At 41.3% G+C, this 23765-nt stretch overlaps 1 protein-coding gene across 2 annotated transcripts in view; it reads left to right on the top strand.

The window, feature by feature from the left end:
- Positions 1-23765, top strand: part of KIF13B (kinesin family member 13B) — a 193901-nt gene that overhangs the window by 125095 nt on the left and 45041 nt on the right. For both annotated transcript variants that reach the window (XM_015145099.3, XM_015145098.3), the window contains exons 22-32: positions 991-1161; positions 2732-2889; positions 4593-4725; positions 8225-8371; positions 8985-9014; positions 11377-11476; positions 11998-12124; positions 12850-12905; positions 14860-14984; positions 16855-17031; positions 20376-20468. In XM_015145099.3, coding sequence (XP_015000585.3) covers positions 991-1161; positions 2732-2889; positions 4593-4725; positions 8225-8371; positions 8985-9014; positions 11377-11476; positions 11998-12124; positions 12850-12905; positions 14860-14984; positions 16855-17031; positions 20376-20468 — 1317 coding nt within the window. The remainder of the gene's footprint in view (positions 1-990; positions 1162-2731; positions 2890-4592; positions 4726-8224; positions 8372-8984; positions 9015-11376; positions 11477-11997; positions 12125-12849; positions 12906-14859; positions 14985-16854; positions 17032-20375; positions 20469-23765) is intronic.

The raw sequence follows: 23765 nt of genomic DNA, 5'->3' as shown, positions 1-23765 counted from the left end.
CTCTACTAAAAATACAAAAAAACTAGCCGGGCGAGGTGGCCGGCGCCTGTAGTCCCAGCTACTGGGGAGGCTGAGGCAGGAGAATGGCGTAAACCCGGGAGGCAGAGCTTGCAGTGAGCTGAGATCCGGCCACTGCACTCCAGCCTGGGTGACAGAGCGAGACTCCATCTCAAAAAAAAGAGAATATTTGGCTGCTTAGAAACTGTTATAGGTGTTTCTTCTGGGGCCTTTGGGTCTGATTAGACATGTATCTCCAGTTGCACTTTGTTACAACCACGCCCTGCCCTCCTGGTCCAGAGCACGCTTCCTTTGATACACCTTCCCCGCAAATCTGCATAGGGAAGGTTTTCCATAAACGGTGCAGAAAATGGTCAACATTCACCATCTTCACTTCCCTTCCTTCTCCCCCTATATCTTTAAATTATACATTTCTGGTGCTTTTAAGTTCTCCCAAACAATGTTGTAGTATCGTGTAAAATCTTCAGCTGAGACCCTTGTTCCTTTTTATACTTCAAAATATCAAATCCATGTTTTGCTCTTTCCTTAATATTTGTTGTTTCTTGGCACATACATTGATTTTGTTCTTCATTCGCTGTGCCTGACAATCTTGTTCTGTTCTGTGGCATATCTGTGGTTGGCCAAGTTCATATCATTGAAGAGTGCTGATGTTTGAGATCTTTCTTCATCTGAATTGATGATGATGATTCTTGTATTCTGAGAAACTAACATTTAAATGTTCTTAGACTTTACAACGTCCACATCTGTAGTCAAGGTCCTTGTAACCCTGCGTCCACCCTCTCACTAAACATAATAATTGCTACCGCTATTTCCCAGATGCAGAAGTCCAGTCTCAGGGTGGTTGGGATTTGGCCAACGTAAACATAAGCACCTAAATTAGTGACAGACCTGGGACTGGAACCTGCAACTCTGACTCCGAGTGCTTGTTGGAACCCTTGGGTTTCAAAACACACAGCCTTCTTTTTCCTTCAGGTTAAAATCCTCCAAGCTACTGGGTTGCCACAGCATCTGTCCCACTTTGTGTTCTGCAAATACAGCTTCTGGGATCAACAGGAGCCGGTGATTGTCGCTCCTGAAGTGGACACCTCCTCATCTTCCGTCAGCAAGGAGCCGCACTGCATGGTTGTCTTTGATCATTGCAATGTGAGTTTGTTTTCCAGAGTAGGTCAGCATTTAGATTACTTACGTAAAAACAAAACAGAAAATGACCCTTGTTTCTTTGAATAATTGTACCAGTATATGTGTTGTAGAAGTTTCTGTAGAGTGTGGGGATTGAGTAAAAAGCGTCAATGCATCTATACTCCTCCACAACCCAAAGGTAGCTTTTGCGTGAGAAACAAATACATGTGTAAGTATATATGCATATTCTTCTCCAAAGAAAATCTATGTCCTATATTAGATTATTGGAGAAATTATCTAAAACAGTTAAGAAACATATTTTAGAGAAAGTGAACATAGGTAACAGAAGAACTAACTTTATTGGGCACTGAATGCTCTGTGAAGCTCTTTGTTATTCCTTCATTTGGATCCTCACCACAGTTGTCTTTGTTGATAGTGCATTTTTTTGTGTTTGTTTGTTTTGTTTTCTGTCACCCAGGCTGGAGTGTAGTGGCACGATCTTGGCTCACTCCTACCCCTGCCTCCCGGGTTCAAGCGATTCTCTTGCCTCAGTCTCCCAAGTGGCTGGGATTACAGGCGCCCACCACCACGCCTGGCTAATTTTTTTGTATTTTTAGTAGAGATAGGGTTTCACCATGTTGGCCAAGCTGGTTTCGAACTCCCGACCTCAAGTGATCTGCCCACCTCAGCTTCCAAAAGTGATGGGATTACAGGCATGAGCCACCACACCTGGCCGATAGTGTGTGTGTGTGTGTGTGTGGTTTTTTTTTTTTTTTTTCTTTTTCTTTCCTTCCCAGCTGAAAACACGAACAAATCAGAGAGGTCATTTTGCCCAAAGTAGTTCTTCACTGGTTTGTCTGTGGCTGGTGACCAGCAGAATGTGGACTATTGGGTCCCCCAGTCTTTCTTGCTCCTGCACCACACTTGATCCATTTCATCTCTTTCAAGAGAGAGTCCTCTTTCTAATCCATTTGAAACCAAAATACTTCAGTGCATTAAAGATAGATAGAGAGGTGGAGACAACAACAGAGATAGGAGATTCTGTGATTTCTTTAATAAACTGTTTTAGAGCTAAATCCTAATTGCCATATGTTATCTTATAAAGATGGAGAGGCTGGGAGAATTTTTACAAATTAGGTCTTTTTTTGGTGCTAATGATTTTTATTTTGTTTCTTTCCTAATAGAGATAGTTAACTTTCTAAAAAGTGGGAAGAAATGTTTTTGCAACACACTACCTTATTGCATATAACTTTTATATCAACACATTATAGATCAGTGTTGTAATACTTTATGCAATTATGCTTTTAAAAATAGCTCCCAAAATATTGCTAACAAAATAGAATACAATGCTGGTCTTACATACTAGACTTTTGATCTGAAAAGTTTTTAAAAATTCAGACTTATAGTTATGTTTAAAGTCAACCTTTTGCCATCCGAGCATTCATTATGGGTTTTAGATGATAGTTCTGTATAACTAAAACGTTCCGTTTTCTTTTTTTTTCCCTGATATAATTAAGTATGTGATGTCTGGTATAAACAATCATAAGATTACCAGAAAGAGTTTGCTCTTCTGTAATTAGCTATTGTGTTTCAGGAGTTTTCTGTTAACATCACTGAAGACTTTATCGAGCATCTTTCCGAAGGAGCATTGGCAATCGAAGTATATGGACATAAGATAAATGATCCCCGGAAAAACCCTGCCCTGTGGGATTTGGGAATCATCCAAGCAAAGACACGTAGTCTTCGGGACAGGTGAATATTAGATGTTCATCTGATTCCATTTATATATATATATATATGTAATTTTTTTTTTTTTTTTTGAGACAGTCTCATTCACTCTGTCACCCAGGCTGGAGTGCAGTGGCACGATCTTGGCTCACTGCAGCCTCTGCCTCCTGGGAGTAAGCAATTCTCTTGCTTAAGCCTCCCCAGTAGCTGGGATTATAGGCATGCACACCACACCTGGCTAATTTTTGTATTTTTAGTAGACACGGGGTTTCACCATGTTGGCCAGGCGGCTAATTTTTGTATTTTTAGTAGACATGGGGTTTCACCATGTTGGCCAGGCTGGTCTTGAACTCCTGACCTCAAGTGATCCGCCCACCTCAGCCTCCCAAAGTGCTGGGATTACAGGTGTGAGCCACCATGCCTGGCCAGATTCCATTTAGAATTTTTAAAAATTGCTGGAAATTAGTACTGCCGTTTATAAAGGTTACTATTTCCTGAGCATGACCAGTGTTCCCTGGAGGGATGGCGGTGTCTCCAGGGTATTAATCACACAATTAAACTTCCTTAGGGAAGTGAACTGCAGAGAATGATGGAAGAAAGTTCAGTTTGTAGCTGGTTAAGAAGAAACAGTGAAATGAATTTTGGAGAATAGTGACTTACTATTATGAATTACTTCTAATTAATTAGCTGTAGAGAGGATGGATCGAGATTCACTCTAGTGTTGACATTTTGTCTTTAGCTCATAGCTCTGAGTGGCATCAGTGTTGGAAAGAGGTAGGCTTCTTTGTGGACTTAAAAGAAAGCGTTAATAGGGAATGAATGAAATTGCATATGTTTGTGCTTTTCATCTAATTAGAGATGAAAACCAGACTTTTTTGCATTTAGATAGTTTAGCAAATACTAAATTAGAAAGTGACATTTGACATTTTTTTCTTGATTCTCTTCCTGACCTGAGAAAAATACTTGGCAAATCACTGAAGCATATGGTACTACCTTTGTCTATCTATGAAAAGACAACTCCTGTATTTGCTTTTTTTTTTTTCCTTTTTTTTTTTTAATAGTTTCAAATTATTTTAGATTCGGGGGTACATGTGCAGGTTGGTTACCTGGGTATATTGTGTGATGCTGAGCTTTGGGATATGATTGATCCTGTCACTTAGGTAGTGAGCATAGTACCCAGTAGGTAGTTTTTCAACCCTTGCTCATTCCCTGCTCCCCAACCCCTGGGAGTCTCCAGTGTCTTTTGTTGCCATCTTTTTGTCCGTGAATACCCAGTGTTTAGCTCCCACTTATAAGTAAGAACATGGGGTTTTTGCTTTTCTGTTTCTGTGTTAAATTGCTTAGGGTAACAGTGTCAAGCTGTATCCAAGTTGCTGGAAGGGACGTGATTTTATTTGGTTGTATTTTTTTATGGCTGTGTACTTGCTGCTTCTGTACATCCGATTAGAATTTCCAGTTTTTGAGTAACGACTCTGAAATAGATTTGTCATTACATCTTTTTGAACAAAGTAAAGGAGCCGTTTCTAGTTCCAATACTGTGAGTTTAACTTTGCTTTCCATTATACTTGCCAGTATGTACATGCATGGTACTCATTGAACTGCAGATCATTCTGAATTACGCTGTTTGGAGGTCATTTTGGTTGTTAATTCTTATGTGGGTAGGACCCTAAGCTGCCTGTAATGAAATAGAAATGTATGATTTTCCAAGAACTTCACCTATTTCCTAGATGGAGTGAAGTGACCAGGAAATTGGAATTCTGGGTTCAAATCTTGGAACAGAATGAGAATGGTGAATACTGCCCTGTAGAAGTGATTGCTGCTAAGGATGTCCCAACAGGAGGAATCTTCCAGCTTCGGCAGGTAATAGAATCGTAAATGTTTATATTAGATTCTTTGGTGCCAGAAAGCTTAATATTGGCTTCTTTTTAGCAGAAATGTTGGTAATAATGAAATCTAGACTGACTGAGTCCATTTCTTACATTAAAATTTTCCTATCTCATGTGTCACAAGTATTGCTATTAAATTTTTTTTTCTTTTATTAAAGTAGAGACACAGGGTCTCGCTTTGTTGCCCAGGCTGGTTTTGAACTCCTAGGCTCAAGCGATCCTCCCGCCTTGGCCTTCCAAAGTGTTGGAATTACAGGTGTGAGTCACTGCTCTCAGTCAAGTATTGCTATTTATAATATTTTAAAAACTAGTTCTGTTAGTTTAGGTAAGAAAAAGGTTAAAGGAAAACTTAGAATTGATTTGTAGGACGTACGCCAAGCATATCAAACAGCTTTAGAACATTTAGGAAGACAAGGAGAAGCTATGTGACATGGCAGAAAAAATCAGCATTCAGACTCTAAAATGCTTGGGCTCAATTCTGGCTCTCCAGTGTCTTAGCTGTCTATCCCTGAGCAAGTTCAATAACCTCTCGCCTTCGCCTGTTATGTAGATATGATGGTAACACCACCTTCATAGGATTAATGTGAGAATTAAGAGAGATGCGTGTTTAAAGCATAGGGCCTGACATGCCAGGTGTTAAGTACCTGCAGTTGGGTAGATACACATGCCAGAATCCACAGAGCAGAGAAGAATATGGGAGTGGCCACATAACCCCACGTGCATCTGCAGAGTCTGTGCTGCCAACCAACAGGGAAATTTTTAATTTAATTTGTATACAGGATTTGGAATTTTTTTTTTTTTTTTTTGCTATACCTTAATGCATTGTTTAGGAGACTGCTATGTTCTGTGAGTTTCCATACTTTAAAACAGTAGTAAAACACTAGAATCGCTCTAGAAAATGAGCGTAGAAAGCTTTCAAAGCAAAATAGAGAAAATTGAAGGAAAGAGAACATTTGCTTAAACGTTTAAGTTCTGGAATGTTTTAAGAGGAGGAGGATGATAAACACTTGTTCTCTGACCCCAGCAAATAAATTTTAGCAAAGTGAAAGGAGATTAGTTTAAATTAAAGCATGCGTTATACACATAAAATATAATTCTTTTTTTTTTTTTTTTTTTGAGACGAAGTCTCGCTTTGTCGCCCAGCCTGGAGTGCAGTGGCACGATGTCCGCTCACTGCAAGCTCCATCCCCCAGGTTCATGCCACTCTCCTGCCTCGGCCTCCCAAGTAACTGGGACTACAGGTGCTCGCCACCACGCCTGGCTAATTTTTTTTTTTATTTTTAGTAGAGACAGGGTTTCACCGTGTTGGCCAGGATTGTCTCCTGACCTAGTGATCTGCCCGCGTCAGCCTCCCAAAGTGCTGGGGTTACAAGCATGAGCCACCGCGCCCGGCCATAAAATAGAATTCTTAAGGGTGTGAAGAACATCTTTTTCTGGGCATCTGTTAAAAAAATATATATGTCTTCTTCGAAGCCTTAGAAAATCATCTACTGGAAGGCAAGACTGGATAATTTTCTATGATTTAGTATAAATTGGATATTTAAGTATTTGTCAGACTTCTGACACCCTTTACTAAAAGTGTTCAAAGAAATGTTGGTTTGTCAGGAAAGGACTTTTTGAAGGATATGCTTCTTTACCTTGATGCTGAAAAAATCAAGTTCTGAAAGGATTTTTATTACATGATGGCAAAAACCGCAATTACTTTTGCACCAACTTAATGATACTAAGGACACAGAGGCCAGAAATTAGGTCCATTTGGATAAAAAGTCATGTGGAGAAAGAGCTGGAAAACAGAAGAGAAGAGGTTGCAGAAGCTTGTGGCAGCTGGTTTCGGAGGGCCTTGAATGCTAGGCTCATTTGAGTGTAGTATGTTTGAAAATTGGGTTGTATTGTTCTTGAACAGGAAGGTGGCAGAGGACAACTGATTAACTTTAACCAAGTGAAAAGTGCTGTTTTTGTAGAAATAAATGGTCAAATATCAGCAGTGACAGAAGTTCTAATAGTTTAAGTGTACTTTTAAAAGTTGTTCTGTGGAACAGTAAACCATTGCCGGATCCTTTCTCTCCTTTTCTTCCCTCTCCCTAGGAATCTTCCCTTAAAGTGCACACTTCACCCTTCACACTTAGGCACAGATTCAAAATAGATCACTTTGGAAAGTGCTTAGGCAAACTAAGCAAATAAAAGGTAGCTAATTGAAATGACAAAACTGTTTAGGCTATTAAAATATTTTCTTTAGGACTTTTCCCACAAAATATCTGAGGCTTAGTCCTTGGTGATACTAAATCAGAAAACATCTGTATCCCATCCATTCAAATGGAGCTTGATAGGATCATTGGTTGCCTTAGCTGATTTTCCTGATCATGCAGAGCTCTTGGGAACTAAAATCTGATGGAAGAGGGCAAGAGTAATTGACTTGCAATTGAACATTTAAATTCCATTTTTCAAATGCTATTTTACATTTCTAAAATTTATAAAGCAAGTTTGAAGTCAGTAATTTGGGAATACTGTGAGTTCTCTTTTAAAATATTGCTTCATTGTAAATATATACCAAGTCCCATGCAATAAACAGTCTAAACAGTCATACTTGTATTTACTGATTATTATGTTTATAATTATACAATTAATATATTTATATTTATGACATATACTGCTATATCAGTAAATTATATTTTATATATTATATATACAAATTATATACGTAATATATTTACTGATATTTACTGATACTGATTTATTTATATTTACTGATATTATATTTATATTTATATTTACTGGTGCTTTACTCTTTAACAAGTCATGTTTTTCTACAGTAATACTTTAACAACTGTATAGTGTTTTATTATATGTTTCACAATTTAAAGTTACCAATATTATATATTCAATTTGCGTCTAATTTTTTGTTCTTAAAAGTGCTTAAGATTTTTTGTGTATATGCATGATTATTTACTTAGCTCTCTAGAAAGTCGAATTGCTGGGTTAAAGGAACTTATATGTTTTTAAGTCAAATTGCCTTGCAGAAAACTTGCACCATTTTAAATTCCCACTTACAGTGTATGAAATTGTTTGTTTCATAAATGTAGGGCATTATTGGAAATTCCCTTTTTAAAATATATTTGCCAATTTAGGAAGTGAAAATACAGGTGTATCATGCTTTAATTTAATTTGGATGTATTTATCAGTAAGTTGAACTTTTTTATTGGCCAACTGTTTGCATTTCCTTTGTTAGAATTTTTTTAATGTTACTTCTTATTGAAAGAATATGTAAACATATATTCTGTTTTTTAGCTCACTTAAAAGGGAAATGATTTTTTCTAATTAGTTTTTAAATTTGTATTTTAATGCTTAACAATAAGGTATGGTGATAGTGTCCGAATTGAACATTTTTCTCAACATCAGCCTGTAGGGGTCTCTCTAAACCAAATTTTTGGAAATCAAGAAACTGATTTTAAGACTCTAAATTGTCTGTGACCCAGGGGCAGTCCCGGAGAGTTCAAGTCGAAGTGAAGTCAGTGCAGGAATCTGGGACTTTACCACTGATGGAAGAATGTATATTGTCTGTTGGCATTGGATGTGTCAAAATTAGACCGCTCAGAACCCCCAGAATGCATGAGACCTTCCATGTAAGTTGCTATGCCTGTTATGTTCTTCTTGAAAGACAAAATCAGACCAGAGTGCCTTTTGGAACCTGTACGAAAACTACTTTCTGTGAACAGTTCTTTCTGTGAACCTCTTTGTTTACCTTTGCTGTCCTTTTTTGTGTCTTGCATTTTCATGGAATCATTGCATCGAACTGTATTACTGGTTTTGCCCTGGTGTAGGTGGCAAGCTGAGGGTTAAAACGTCTCTGCCTCCACAGATTCCACAGTGCCTGCTAGTGATTAACTCCTCAACATCACCCCACCCCTCTGGAGAAACCCCCTACTGGCTTGTAAAGACTATTTGCCAGCAGGTGTTTGATTTCCCCTGGTGAGTGGGACTATAAACCCAGCAGGGAGAGCATTGCACTGGTTCCCGAAAAGGTCAAATGAGTGTTCTTCACTCTTCTGTGAGCGGCTCCAACTTCCTGACAACTGTAAAACCCAGAGTGAGGGAGTGGGTAGGTGGGAGATGAAATAGTATATTAATTCAGTTGAAAAATATAAATTATGAGTAAAGAGTCAGATTGCTTAGCATAGCCTGATTCTTGGATAAATCAATAATTCAGTTCTATGTAATGTATTTTTTTTCTTTTAGGAGGAAGAGGAAGACATGGACAGCTACCAGGTAATTTAGCACCTGTTAATCTCAAATAAGCATGTTTAAAGTATATAATTACACATTCCTGGATCTGGCTATACTGTTATTTAAGGATTAAACAATTCATACTGCTTTTTTTGTTGTTTTAAAGTAAAACAGAGTAGGGAACATTGAGTGTTGTTTCATAGACCGTAAAGTGTTTTAGGAGTGGGAAATCATTTGTGACTGAGATCCTTTTCCAAACCTGGAGCTCCCCAGCCAGACCCCCAAAGATCCTTTTCTTCGGATGCTCTTTCCTGGACATTTTCTGTCCTGAGTGAGTCACCACTCGTTGCCCTTATTATAGTTGTGTCAATCTGAGCTTCAGTCAACACTAGGTGTTTTGCATATTTTTGTTTTTTTGTGACAGAGTCTCATCCTGTTGCCCAGGCTGGAGTGCAATAGTGCAATCGCAGCTCACTGCAACCTCCATCTCCCGGGTTCAAGCGATTCCCCTGCCCCAGCCTCCCGAGTAGCTGGGATTACAGGTGCATGCCACCAAGCCCAGCTAATTTTTTGTATCTTTACTAGAGACGGGGTTTCACCATGTTGACCAGGCTGGTCTCGAATTCCTGACCTTGTGATCCACCTGCCTCGGCCTCCCAAAGTGTTGGGATTATAGGCGTGAACCACTGCGCCCGGCCGTATTTTGCATTTTTTAAGCCAGATCTTTCTTCCCCACTTCCTGGAATCATACAGCATTTGGAATCTGTTTTTTTACTTTCTTTTCCTAACCTTCTAAAGATTTTGTTTCTGTCTGTGCAGTTTCATCTGTTAGTCATTGTTCAGGACTGTCAGGGCTCTTTGGAGCCTGATTATGTCATCTGTGTAGTCACTGTCTTGGTTTTACATCATTCTAATTTGATAGAAATGTCTGCTTTCCTATAAGTTGCTGATAAAAACACTGTATCAGATAGGGTTAAATACAGAGTCCTATGGCACAACAATAGAGACTTTTTTCAAGCTGACATTAATCACTGTTCTTTGGATGTGATGTTTGAGTCCTCTGTGATTTCACTGAAGTAGATGTATCGCCTGTTTCTCCATCTTGTCCACAATAGTGTCATAGGCTATTTGGTTAAGTGCCCTAGTAAAGTCCAGACACACTATATCTGCAGCATTCCACTGACATACCCAGTCTTGTAACCTTATTAGAAAAGGAAATGAGGTAAGATTGGTATTCATGTAGGTGTTGGCTGGTAGGTTGTTATTCTGTTAATGACAACCCCTGTCCCATTTTCCCCTACCTGTTACCCCACAAAATGCACAAAAACAAGTGAGAGAAGCATTTACATGTCTTCGAGAGCCTATGTTGATAGAAAGCAGAAGTTACAAAAGTTAAAGGATTTGTCTGATTATTCCAAGGTACATAAATTGAAAGTGGTTTTTTGTTTGTTTTGTTTTGGTTTGGTTTTTGGAGACAGAGTCTTGTTCTACCACCCAGACTGTAGTGCAGTAGAGTGATCTTGGCTTATTGCACCTCTGCCTCTCAGGTTTAAGCAATTCTCTTGCCTCAGCCTCTCAAGTAGTTGGCATTAAAGGTGCACACCACCATGCCCAGCTAATTTTTATTTATTTATTTATTTATTTAGATGAAGTTTTACTCTTGTTGCCCAGGCTGGAGTGCAATGGCACGGTCTCGGCTCACTGCAACCTCTGCCTCCCGAGTTCAAGTGATTCTCCTGCCTCAGGCTCCCGTGTAGCTGGGATTACAGGCACCTGCCACCATGCCTGGTTAATTTTTGTATTTTTAGTAGAGATGGGGTTTCACCATGTTGGGCAGGGTGGTCTCGAACTCCTGACCTCAGGTGATCTGCCTACCTTGGCCTCCCAAAGTGTTGGCATTACAGGTGTTAGCCACCGTGCCTGGGCAATTTTTTATATTTTGAGTAGAGACAAGGTTTTGCTGTGTTAGCCAGGCTGGTCTCACACTCCTGTCCTCAAGTGATCTACCCGCCTCAGCCTCCCAAAGTGTTGGGATTACAGGTGTGAGCCACCACGCCCAGCCATATTGGAAGATTATTGAGTGCTGTTTGTGGGTTTTATCCAGCAAAGAGACCTTTTAGAAGATTTTTGTTGCAGGTGCTTAAAGTTCTACCCCCAAGCCATTAGAAATAAAATTGGTTCTGGATACCTGAGAATGCCCTTTCTGTTCAAGAAAATAATGCTTTAAATTCTGAAAACAGCTGTTTTGAATGATGGGTGCAGTCAACTGGTGGTAGTAATAAATTATTATGTACTACCTTACCTTTCCAAGGCATAGGAGAGTAAGGTTCTAAGATAGGAGCTTCAGTTTCAGATAGATTATCTTGACATTACATTGAACATGATTTTCCTTGCTTGCTTCCAGGATCGAGATTTAGAGAGACTTCGTAGAAAATGGCTAAATGCATTAACAAAACGTCAGGAGTACTTGGATCAACAATTGCAAAAGCTTGTCAGTAAACGTGGTAGGAAAAATGAATATTTTTCTCCCTTGCAAATCAGTGCATAATTAATTATTCTCCCTTTGTAGCCACATCAGTTAAGAACCAGATGAACACATCAGTAGTGGGGATGGCAGGAGCAGATGAGTGCTACTCCTTGTTTATGTCATACCGTTTATCCAGCTGTCATATCTTGGTGGAGGTCTTCCTCCCACCCCTCACAAAGAGAAAATACGGTGCACAAAGCATACATGGTCCCTCAAAGATAATGTAAAGGAAGGTGGTGACTTTTCTTACCCAGAGGGCTCGAGTCCTCTGACTCTGGACCAGTCACTCCTGTGTGGTCCCTCTGTAGGCCTCCCAGGAACTGAAGGTGGCCTCTGCAGGAGCCCATCTGACCTCCCTAGCTGTGGGTTGGTTTTTTATCACTGGGAAGCACTTGTCAGCTAATAACTGAAATATAGGCAAATCCAGTCTTTACTCGGGACAAAAAGATAAATGGCAGGTGAGGTTTTGGCATTGAATCCTCATTCTTGGTGTTCTAGATAAAACAGAGGATGATGCTGACCGCGAAGCGCAGCTTCTGGAGATGCGGCTGACCTTAACTGAGGAGAGGAACGCGGTGATGGTCCCCTCTGCTGGCAGTGGTATTCCAGGGGCCCCAGCAGAATGGTACGAACCCTGTGATGTGTCTTGTGAGGTTCTGAATGCTCACCAGACCATCTGCTTTTAGCTTGAATTTTGCGTGTGCTACGGTTAATGGAAGAGTCATAATAGCATGGGGGGAAATGTTGTTTAAATTAAAGGAACTGTTAAATTATTTTCATGAGTTGAGTAACTATGACCTAAAACTGTTTTATTAAATAATGTTGTTATTGGCCAAAGTCATTAAGATTTCTGAGAACTTAAATCAATATTTAATACCATTGCACTTAGCATTAAAAAAATAGTTAATATGTTAATTACTTGGGTCATTCCCTTAGAAGACTGCTCGGTCATAAGAAAATTGCATCTCCACGCGATTTTGGTTTTGGTGCTGGCTTAAACTGTGCTGTCAGCAAATGTTCTGTGCTACTTTATAGAAATTAAAAATAGTAAATTTAGCCAGAGGGAGCCCTTAAGTGTATCATTTTATGAGAAAGTAGGTTTAAACAAGAGAACTTCACTATAAACAGGTAGGGGTGTCTTATAAGGCTAAGTTCAAATGTCAGGGTACGAAGCAGCAGCTACAGCGGAGGCTTTGTGGCCTCTCTGATTCTGGATTAGAGTAAAATCAGGGCCAGGGTTGTTACCGCTTTGCCCTCTAACAGCCCTGAATGCCATTAAGGCTGTGTTCCTACATGCCTGCCACTGAGAAAGTAACCTGATTCGGATGCCATTTGTTCTTCATGTTTTAGGACCCCAGTGCCTGGGATGGAGACACACATTCCTGTTATATTCCTGGACTTAAACGGTAAGTTAGGAGGTGTTTTCTGAAGGCTTACCTCTGAAAATTTAGTGCCTCATAACATGTAGATTCCAACCAAGTGCATCATGAGGCAGTTCTGTCCTCCTAAGGCTAGAACCAGTTTGACGTGTGTCCAAGTCCCCTGGTTGTAGACAGACTGATTTCTATGTCATAGTCGAATATGTTTTTGACAGTAATAGGCGCACTTCACCATGCTCCTCACCTCTCATTCCTGCAGCTCACAGTGCCATGTGGATGCTCTACTCTCCCGGTATTAGGATGGTAGCAGTGTTCTTCTGCACTGAAAGTATTTTCTTCTTTAAATTTTTTTTTTGTTGAGATGGAATCTTGCTCTGTCACCTGGGCTGGAGTGCAGTGGTGCGATCTTGGCTCACTGCAACCTCCACCTCCCCAGTTCAAACGATTCTCCTGCCTCAGCCTCCTGAGTAGCTGGGACTACAGGTGTGTGCCACCACACCCGGCTAATTTTTTGTATTTTTAGTAGAGATGGGGTTTTACCGTGTTTGCCAGGGTGGTCTCCACCTCCTGACCTCGTGATCTGCTCGCTTCGGCCTTCCCAAAGTGCTGGGATTACAGACGTGAGCCACCGTGCCCAGCCTCTTTAATTCTTAGGGAAAGACTTCTCTCTGGAAAGGACAAATAACTAGTAGTACTTATGAAGCATGTTTCCTTCTCGTGGTGTTTTCTTAGCATTATCTAATAAATTTTTCACTTTTTCTATGAGTTCTTGTGCCATTCATCCCTGTATTACCTGTTTAAAACAAAACAAAACAAAAAAAACTGTCATTTTTTTCTGTTTCCCATTCACCCCCATGTCAAATATTTTGGGCCTGGATACATTTTACATATATTCTGCCTGTAGGAGTTCTGCCTGTAGGAGGGAAAATAGAAAATGGAAAGGTAGATTAAGGATCTAAAAATAAGTTGAAAGTCAGCAGTTAAATTCCTAAAACATCTGCAGAACTGTGTATTAACATTAACTCTCCTTAATAGATGAGTGTGGATGTCCTCCATGATTTTCTTCCACCTAGCTGACAGCGAGATGCAATCTCTGAGGCATTTAGGATCTCCTGCCACTTAGCTTATTTACATGGAAGATTTTTCTATGTATAGAGTTGGAGAATAATACCGAATAATACAGCCCCTGTCTGTTTGCCTGATGGGGTGGAAGGTGTTTGTTTTTTAATGTTTGCCACAAGTCCTTATCATGCTGTGGTGTTTTGAACTTGGCGCCTGAGGGTGATTCTGGCCTGTTCTTCTGTTAGGTTTCCTGGGTAGGTGAGGTGCTCATATTTGGGTGCAGGCAGGGATGTGCATAAAAAAGTGAAAAACAATAAGCTTAAGGAAGACGCGTTAGTCTGGGCATTCGAGGGGATGATCAGGACTTTGGTCAGCATGGTCCATGTTCTCGGTCCTCCCATGCCCACCTCCTAGAAAAGGAACTTCAGATGTCTGCCCATGAGCTCCAGGTGAAGGGGAGTGGGGAGGGCCAGGCTCAGGCCTGAGGAACCAGGGGACCATGGTGTAGCCCTTCTGTTTCCAGCCCATACAGCCAGTGGAACTTTCTGCTGAGTGTCACTGTCAGGCTCGTTTCTCACTCCTTCAGTGCACTAAATGGTAGGGAATTTGCGTTATAACCCAGTCACTGATATTGATGAGATGACCTTGGGTAACCTCTTAGGTATCTTGGTTTCATTTCTCTTCCCTATAAAATAAGGCAAAAATGTAGCAGATTGGATGAGATCATTTTTTGAGGCACTTTCTTATCTCTAAGATCCGTGAACTTTTAAATGGTCATCTTCAGTGTCATGTAAGATTTCAGAGCAAAAAGTAAATGAAATTTGAAGCAGAAGAATTTTAATAATCACATTGAAATTTAGCTGGTAGGGGTTATCCTTGAAAATGATCTCAGTATTTAATGGAAATTCTTTGCTTTTAGCTGATGATTTCAGCTCTCAGGATAATCTTGATGACCCAGAAGCTGGTGGATGGGATGCGACCTTGACTGGGGAAGAAGAAGAGGAGTTCTTTGAACTGCAGATTGTGAAACAGCATGATGGGGAGGTAAGGAAAGCGTAACTTGGGACAATCAGATGAAAAGTGGTTTACTTAACCTCTCCTCGAGCTTTTTGAAACAATTAATAAGGCAATCATGCCAGTGCTTTACATTTCTCAAAATACATAAAGGAAAACCTTTCATCATGACTTGCAGAAGAATGGAGCTTGAGCATCATATTATATCCATTCACCTTTTCCTTCCTTTCCTGGTAACTTGTACTGAGCTTTTGTGAGCAATTCAGGTCAGCAGCGGTCGGGAGCTTGAGGCTGTCTCTGTTCCTCAACCAGTGAGAGATGGAAGCACGGGTTGCGGAAGGGCATGGAGGTAAAATGGCACCAGGTTTGGGATTTGCTTTGGGGTTTTTTTGTTTTTTTTTTTTGTTTTGAGATGGAGTCTCGCTCTGTCACCCAGGCTGGAGTGCAGTGGCAGGATCTTGGCTCACTGCAGCCTCTACCTCCCAGGTTCAAGCGATTCTCCTGCCTCAGCCTCCCAAGTAGCTGGGACTATAAGTGTGTGCCACCATGCCTTGCTAAAATATATATATATATATATATATTTTTTTTTTTGTAGTAGAGATGGAGTTTCATCATGTTGGCCAAGCTGGTCTTCAACTCCTGACCTGAAGTGATCGTCTGTCTTGGCCTCCCAAAGTGCTGGGATTACAGGTGTGAGCCACTGCGCCTGGCTGGGATTTGCTTTGAAATCCTTTTGTCAGGACTTTTTTTTTTTTTTTTTTTAAATTGAGATTGAGTCTCACTCTGTTGCCCAGGCTGGAGTGCAATGGCACGATCTCAGCTCATTGCAATCTTCACCTCCTGGGTTCAAGTGATCCTCTTGCCTCAACCTCCGAAGTAGCTGTGAGTACAGGTGCACATCATCAAGCCTGGCTAATTTTTGTATTTTTAGTAGAGATGGGTTTTCTCCATGTTGGTCTGGCTGGTCTCGAACTCCTGACCTCAAGTAATCTACTTGCCTCAGCCTCCCAAAGTGCTGGGATGACAGACATGAGCCACCGCACCCAGCCAGGATTTATTAAAAAGGAAAAGAATAGGTGAAGGCAATGTGGTGACATCTTGATTTTTAATGGTTGAATCTGAGCGATGGGTATCTCACAGGAGTTTATTTTCTAATTTTGAGTATGTTTGAAAAATTCTGAAATAATCAGGAAGGAAAGCTGTATGTGATGCTTTGAGGACACATCATTACTTAGTAGTGTCCCTAAGAATCAAAACTTGAGTCTTAACAGTGAGGAGTCAGTCCAACACACACAGCGGCTGTGCATTCTGTGAACAGTGGGCCGGCACCCTTCCAGTTCAGCAGGGACAAGGAAGGGCTGAGGAGCTATTGCAGATTAGAGTAGGCTAGAGGAACATGACTAAGGCAGTGTGTGGTTCCGGGATGGGAAAATTGAAAAATTTCAATATGGATTCTATATTAAATAATAATGTATTGCTGTTAAATTTCTTAGATATGATATGCAACTTACTTGAAAGTGGTTCAGCAAAAGTGATAATGTGTGTGTGTGAGTTTTGAGAAAGAGAAGCAAAAGTGGCCAGATGGTAGCAGTTGGTGCATCGTGATGAAAGGGTTACAGATCACTCGACTGAATTTTTGCAACTTTTCTTGACATTTGAGCATTTTTAATACAAACTTTAAAAGTAAGCCAACTGGGATCATCATGCCCTATACTTTTCAGGCTAAGGTGATTGTGGCCACACTGTCACACTCCATTGTCTTTTCAGGGCAGCTGTCATAGTAGAACTTCGCTGGTGACTGGCATATGCCCTTTCAGCCTGAGCCAAGGTGGTTTCCTTGAAAGAGTTTTCGTGTTTCTGGAGAAGAGAGAAACCTATTTCCTCTCTGTCTTCTCTGCAGGCGAAAGCAGAAGCCTCCTGGGACTCCGCGGTGCACGGCTGCCCTCAGCTCAGCAAAGGCACGCCCGCGGACGAGCGGTTGTTTCTGATCGTGCGCGTGACGGTCCAGCTCAGCCACCCGGCTGACATGCAACTGGTGTTACGCAAGAGAATCTGTGTCAATGTTCACGGCCGGCAGGTTAGTCTTCCGTGGAAGAAACGACTCTAACCACAGTTGCGACCCGAGGGTAGGGCCGGGCAGTGCTTGCTCTAACCTTCTGTCCAAACAGGCTCCCGGGAGCACTGACCTATTCTTTTCCAGGTGACTGCTGCTGTCCTGTACCCATGCTTGCTTCAAGCCCCAGATGTGTCACTTGCTCCTGGACAGTATTCTTACACTGAATCTTTCTTAGGGCAGATTCACAAATCATGGTTATTCTTTTGGGTACCACACAGCCCTGTCAAGGGCAAGGTCAGTGGTTTGGTTGTTGCCTTTTTATCTGGGCCCTGTCAAATGAGGAGTTTCCCTCTTACTCTGCTGTTTCCAGGCTTTTTTTTTTTTTAAGATAGGGTCTTGCTCTGTTGCTCAGGTTGGAGTGCAGTGATGCGATCATAGCTCACTGCAGCCGTCACCTCCTGAGCTCAGGTGACCCTTCCACTTCAGCCTCCCCAGTAGCTGGGACCACAGGCACGTGCCACCACACCTGGCTAATTTTTTGTTTTTCTTATGGAGATGGGGTCTCGCCATGCTGCCAGGGTGCTTTCCAGACCTTTTACCTCTTGCCGTCTTTGATGTGTATATTTGACTTTGGGATAAAAAGGTGAATAAGAAATGAGCCCAGTGCAGTGGTGCACACCTGCTTTCCCAGCAACTCAGGAGGCTGAGGCAGCGGGATTACTTGAGCCTAGGAGTTCGAGTCCAGCCTGGGCAATGTGTCTCAAAAAACAAACAAAAAAGTCTGTGTCCTGAAAGAGCCAGGTTGATTTGCATAGGTAGATACATAACAGGCAACTGCTCTCGGCCTGAGCTGAGCGCGTGGTGCAGCAGGTCCTCACCACTTGTGGTGAGAATGCAGGTAAGAGAAGGAAGAATTCAGCCCCAGGGAGCTGGGGGGTGGTGGGGGCGCTTCAGAGAGGAGGGCAGCATTGAGCTGGGACTTAGAGAGGAGGGGCATTGGCTAGGCAGAGCAGGAGGAGATGCAGTTCTGTGGATCGGAGGAAATACATGTGCAGAAAAAGTGGGGAGGGCAGGACATGGTAGGATCGGGGACCACGAGGAGCTCCATGTGCTGGGGGTCCTGCTTGTGCCAAGGAGCGTGGCTCTCGCATAGTTGCAGCTGGATTGTGAAAGTCCATGTGCCATATGAAGGGATTTAATACAAAATTTCTAGGTAAGAATTTAAGGCCGGGTGTGGTGGCTCACGCCTATAATCTCAACGCTTTGGGAGGCCGAGGCAGGCGAATCACCTGAGTTTGGGAGTTTGAGACCAACCTGACCAACATGGAGAAACCCCGTCTCTACTAAAACTACAAAATTAGCTGGGCGTGGTGGCGGGTGCCTGCAGTCTCAGCTACTAGGGAGGCTGAGGCAGGAGAATTGCTTAAACCTGGGAGGCAGAGGTTGTGGTGGGCTGAGATTGCCCCATTGCATTCTAGCCTGGGCAACAAGAGTGAAACTCTGTCTCAAAAAAAAAAAAAAAAAAAAGAATTTAAATTCTTTCTCTTACTAGTTTTGCAAATATAAGGATTTGGGAGATTGCGTCTGGGGATCCTTTTAACTGTCTTATCTCCCTTTTTTGAGGCATTCTCAATACACTGACTAAAACCAGTACAGATGAAAATCTTTTCATTTAAAAGAGCACAGTCATGGTTGACAGACTCCTAGATGTAATCTCCACCCCTAAAAATTAATCTTTAGTTCTAAATGTCACACCGATATCAATCTTTGAAATGAAGACTGGCGGTAATGCTGTTAAAATTGCAACTCTTTAGCTTGGCAATCCAACATCAATAAAATCCAGGTCACGGGGTTAGCTATAGATGTATGGTATGCTCCCATTCACTCTCTCTGTCTTCCTTTTCTCATAAGTCTGTGAGGGTTTGAAAAAGACACACTGCTCATGAGGAGCATTTTGAAGAGCGATTTTCCATTTCGGAATTAGACATCCTGGTTGCCAGGCCCTGGGACTGACCTGCCACAACCACCGGCCCTACAGGGTCCTTGACAGAAAAGGTACATTGTGCAGTCACCACATGTTGCTTGGTTTTTGTTTCTATTGTAGGGACAATAGGTTTCCATATATATATATGGGATATATGTATATCTATATGGCATATATATATATATATATATATTTTTTTTTTTCCTGGTTGAAATGATGTGGAAGTATTTGTAAGGCATGCCATTTTCTCTCTCAATTTCAGATATTTCATTCCTAAGAATGGTCATGTGGAAGGCTCTCTTCTGCTTTATAACAAGAATAGGACCTTCCACATGACCCTAATACACACACGTCAGCTTCACTAATTCCATACAAATGGAAAACGAAAAGGTCGGATAATAGTAGCATCGACATCTCCCTTCACCACCCCTAGGGACAGCGATCTCTATACCTTGACTTGCATAATTAGCCTTGGCTCAGTACTGCAAGGCTAAAGTCAAGGGAGAGAAGTAATGACATAAATTGTCTCCCTGCATTCTGAGATACTATATTCTTTTAAAAATTTAAAGATCATTGAATATGAAATAAATTATCATTAGGTAGGTTTCTGAAATGGTGTATGTCTAAGACCAAATAGCTTGGCTTTGCTCTTTTCTTGGGGGCTTCACATGTTTCTGCTGTTCCTTTTGCGTGGGTAGAAAGCTCGGTGCCCATTTCATGTTCTCTCCCCTTTACCTTTGTTCCCTGATGGTATTCTGCTCTCATCCCTGCTCTCTTCAACCTCTGCAGGGTGTTCAGTCTTAACAGCATCTTGAAATGAGTCATCTATACATTAATTCAACAGTTCAATTCCTAACTGTGCAAAGAGCGCAGTCAGCATAAACAATGACCGTGCACTCTTAAATCATTCCTCATAACGATCTTGCTTTGGTCAAGAATTTAATGCCTGGACTTGTCAATATTCATGGTACGAGATGTCCATCGTGCTGGGGAGAAAAAAATGTGTAAGCCTCACCAGTCCTTGCTTCTGTCTTAGTTAGAAGGTCATTTTATTGTGTGGAAGTCAACAAGCTTATATTTCTGTAGCATTTAAGCACCGTTCTTCTGGATGCCTACTGCCAGTTTACAGACTTGGAGGTCTGTACTTTTCCTGTGTTGGGTGTGGGACCCTTCACACACGGTGGGCATCTAATAAGTTGGTTTCGTACCATAGGACGACGTTGAGGAAACGGTACTTGGTGATTTCACTTGCTTATGTTGGAAACATGACCTGTTTTCTTTTGGTTAGAATGAACCGGTATTTTCTATGCTGTCTTTTGTTAATAATGTAAACTCAGTTTTTTAGGTGGGAAACCATATCTTCTATTTTGTTTTTCTCTAGGGTTTTGCACAGAGTCTCCTAAAAAAGATGTCTCATCGAAGTTCTATTCCTGGCTGTGGAGTGACTTTTGAAATTGTCTCCAATATTCCAGAGGTGAAGGATATACAATTTGAATTTACTAAAAATAAACACTTAAAAAAAGAGCCAACTCCCTGAAAAGTGACCTACCCAAGACATACATATGAAGTGAAAGTGTATGTTTAGGGAAGCTGTAGATTTTTAGAACGATTTTCTAATATCAATTCATAGTACAATGTACTTGTGGCTTTAAAAATTACAGTTTTAGCTGGGTGCGGTGGCTCAAGCCTGTAATCCCAGCACTTTGGGAGGCCAAGACGGGCGGATCACGAGGTCAGGAGATCGACACCATCCTGGCTAACACGGTGAAACCCCGTCTCTACTAAAAAATACAAAAAACTAGCCGGGCGAGGTGGCGGGCGCCTGTAGTCCCAGCTACTCGGGAGGCTGAGGCAGGAGAATGGCATGAACCCGGGAGGCGGAGCTTGCAGTGAGCCGAGATCCCGCCACTGCACTCCAGCCTGGGAGACAGAGCAAGACTCCGTCTGAAAAAAAAAAAAAAAAGTTCCAGTTTTAGTATTTTGTTGAAGAACTTTCTTTTGAAAAGCAAATCAACACCTTTTTACACAGAAGATGACAGAAGAGAAACATATTGTACCCAGGAAGGGAGGCAATATAGCATAGAGATTCCAGTTGGATCCTGAAGTCAAACAGAAATCTTGTTTCTGTCACTTACTAGGAAAATGAACTTGCGTAAATTACTCTGAGTCCGTATTTTTTTTTCTTGTCAAATGGGGTTAGTAATACCTTTGCACAAAGTATTTTTAAGGGTCAAATGAGACAGTTTGTACCAACGGTTGTGCATGTGCTAGAGAAAATGTTATTGCTACGATTGTTGTTACTACGATTATTTTATTAGTACTATTAGTATTTCTCTTTCTGAACTAATTGAGATATTCAGAGGATTCAGAGAAGCAGAGCTTAAATTTATCCTTGGTACAAACTTGATGGAAGATGTGGCTTATCCGTACTTCCTGATAGGTCATTCCTGAATTAGATGTGTATTCATTCACCCAGATACCAGCACAGCTGGGAAATGGGGCATCCCTTGCAGGGCCAGGAGAAGTGAGGGTCTTAAGTGAAGGACTCTGAAAAGAGAAAATTCCTTCTCCCACCCTCACCCTCAAAGAGGGGGTGTGGGCAAGGTGGTGGAGGTTTCACTTCCTCGGGGTTGGAGAAGTGGGGGATGTGAGACATCAGAGGATGCCCTTCCTCACCATGCCATCAACACCAGCACCAGTTCCTGTCATTTCAGGGCTTAGGATTTGCCCATCGACACTGTTGAGTATTTGAACAATAGGTGAACAGTGTATATTTTAATACAGAGATCAGCTTTTTTTTTTTTTTTTTAATTGAGACTGAGTCTTGCTCTGTCACCAGGGTGGAGTGCAGTGGCATGATCTTGGGTCACTGCAACCTCCAACTCCCGGGTTCAAGTGATTCTCCTGCCTCAGCCCTCCGAGTGGCTGGGATTACAGGCATGTGCCACCATGCCCAGCTAATTTTTGTATTTTTAGTAGGGACGGGGTTTCACCATGTTGGCCAGGATGTTCTCAATCTCCTGACCTCCTGATCCGCCCGTCTTGGCCTCCCAAAGTGCTGAGATTACAGGCGTGAGCCACCACGCCCTGCCAGAGATCAGCTTTTGGAAAAGAAAAATATTACACAGTACTTAGGCTTTCTTTTAGATATCTTGTGTTGCAGGATGCTTTTGCCTCTCAAATCATGTTGGATAGTAACTTGTTCTTTCCTGGATCTTTAAAGTGTTAGGCTTGCATAGCAAATATTAACCATCTAATTATTTAATTTGGAGTTTGCAGAATATTTAAAAATTAAGCCTGTTTGCAGAGTTAGTTGTTGCACGGTCTTGGGTCTGTAATAGATTGCTCTGTGTGCTTCATTCACTCTTGTTTGCAAGATTTAAAATAAATATACATCTATGTCTAGCTAGAGACTTACTGTTTATGTATCTAAACATTTTCTGTATCTTCCAGTTGTTTCAGATCTTGTCTCTGTAAATTGCTTGAATGCAGTTGAGAAACAGTGATGGCTATAGGAAACTGTTTTCATTTCTTTTCTCTCTTCACCCCTCCCTTTTCCTTCTCTTCCACTTAGTTTCTTATGCCTCTTAAAAGTGCTTTTATTCTCCAGAGGACAGGGTTTAAAAGGAAAGAAATATGGGGGGGATCAGCTTGAAGATAAACATAACCTCATGTAATTGTGCTGTTAGTTAGCTAAACATCCAAGCTGGCAAACGTTGTTTCCACATTATCAAATCCTGATGATAGAGGCAAAATGAAACATAAAACTGATTGTGTAAAGACTAGACCCAAAAACAAAACAAAAAGATCCCATAATAGGCAAGTTTCATCATGAAAAAGCCCCAAAAGTTCCTTGGGTTCTGTATCACAGAAGCCAATAGGGCATCATGGCCAAAAGAAGTAGCCCAGGCCAGAGACAGTTTCTTTCTCCTTATAAAATGAGGATAATGTCTGTTCCCTTCAGACACTGAAAGTATTCTGTGTTGGGGTGAAAAGAATATCCTACCAGGAGACGGGAGACCTAAGTTCTAGTCTTCACTCTTGTAAATTGTGTGGTCTTCCTCTTGTCATCTAGGAAATGAGGATGATTCCTTCTTTTCATGGTTATTATGAGGCTTAAGTGAATTACTGTACAAGACAAAAAAGTTTTTGTGAACTTAAGCCATCTTACAAATCCTCCCATATTTTATCTGTTCTAGGACTCACTTAAATTGTTTAAAGTATCTTTGAAGTAGAATGTGTCGTAACTGACGGTATCTTAAAATTAACAGAGTTTTTTTCCCCTCAATCATGTATAAAATCTTTTGTCTTACAGTTGATGGCATTTAAGGTGCAGTGGTATATGGATATACATTCTGTAGTTTTGGCATAATTATAAGAAATTTACAAGTGAATAAAGTATCTGATTGTCTCTGAGAATAGTAATTTGTTAAGAGCCCACTTTGCTTGAAATAACTAAATACATTAATAAAGCTTCTTTCTGACTGTGCATCTCCCATTTGTATTCGCAGCCAGCTCATGTCCCAGGATTGGGGACGGGCTGTACCAGAAAGCTCAGTGTAGGAGAACTTACCTAGACAACCTCTCTTTGGCTGGCTCCAGGCCTTTGGCCTCTGCCACTTGAGCAGAAGATTGAACCGGTTCTAGAAGCTGCGATGTTCTGAATATGTTAGCTACCCCGGGCTGCGTGGTGGCAGGCGCTGAAACCCTATGTCCACTATTTTCTCCATACCGGGTCTCCTCCCTGGGAGGCAGTTTGATTGACACCCTG

Source organism: Macaca mulatta, chromosome 8, assembly GCF_049350105.2.
Source record: "Macaca mulatta isolate MMU2019108-1 chromosome 8, T2T-MMU8v2.0, whole genome shotgun sequence".
Classification (NCBI taxonomy): Eukaryota; Metazoa; Chordata; class Mammalia; order Primates; family Cercopithecidae; genus Macaca; species Macaca mulatta.
Note: the sequence above shows the minus strand (reverse complement) of the source record. Positions and strands in the feature narration are given on the sequence as shown.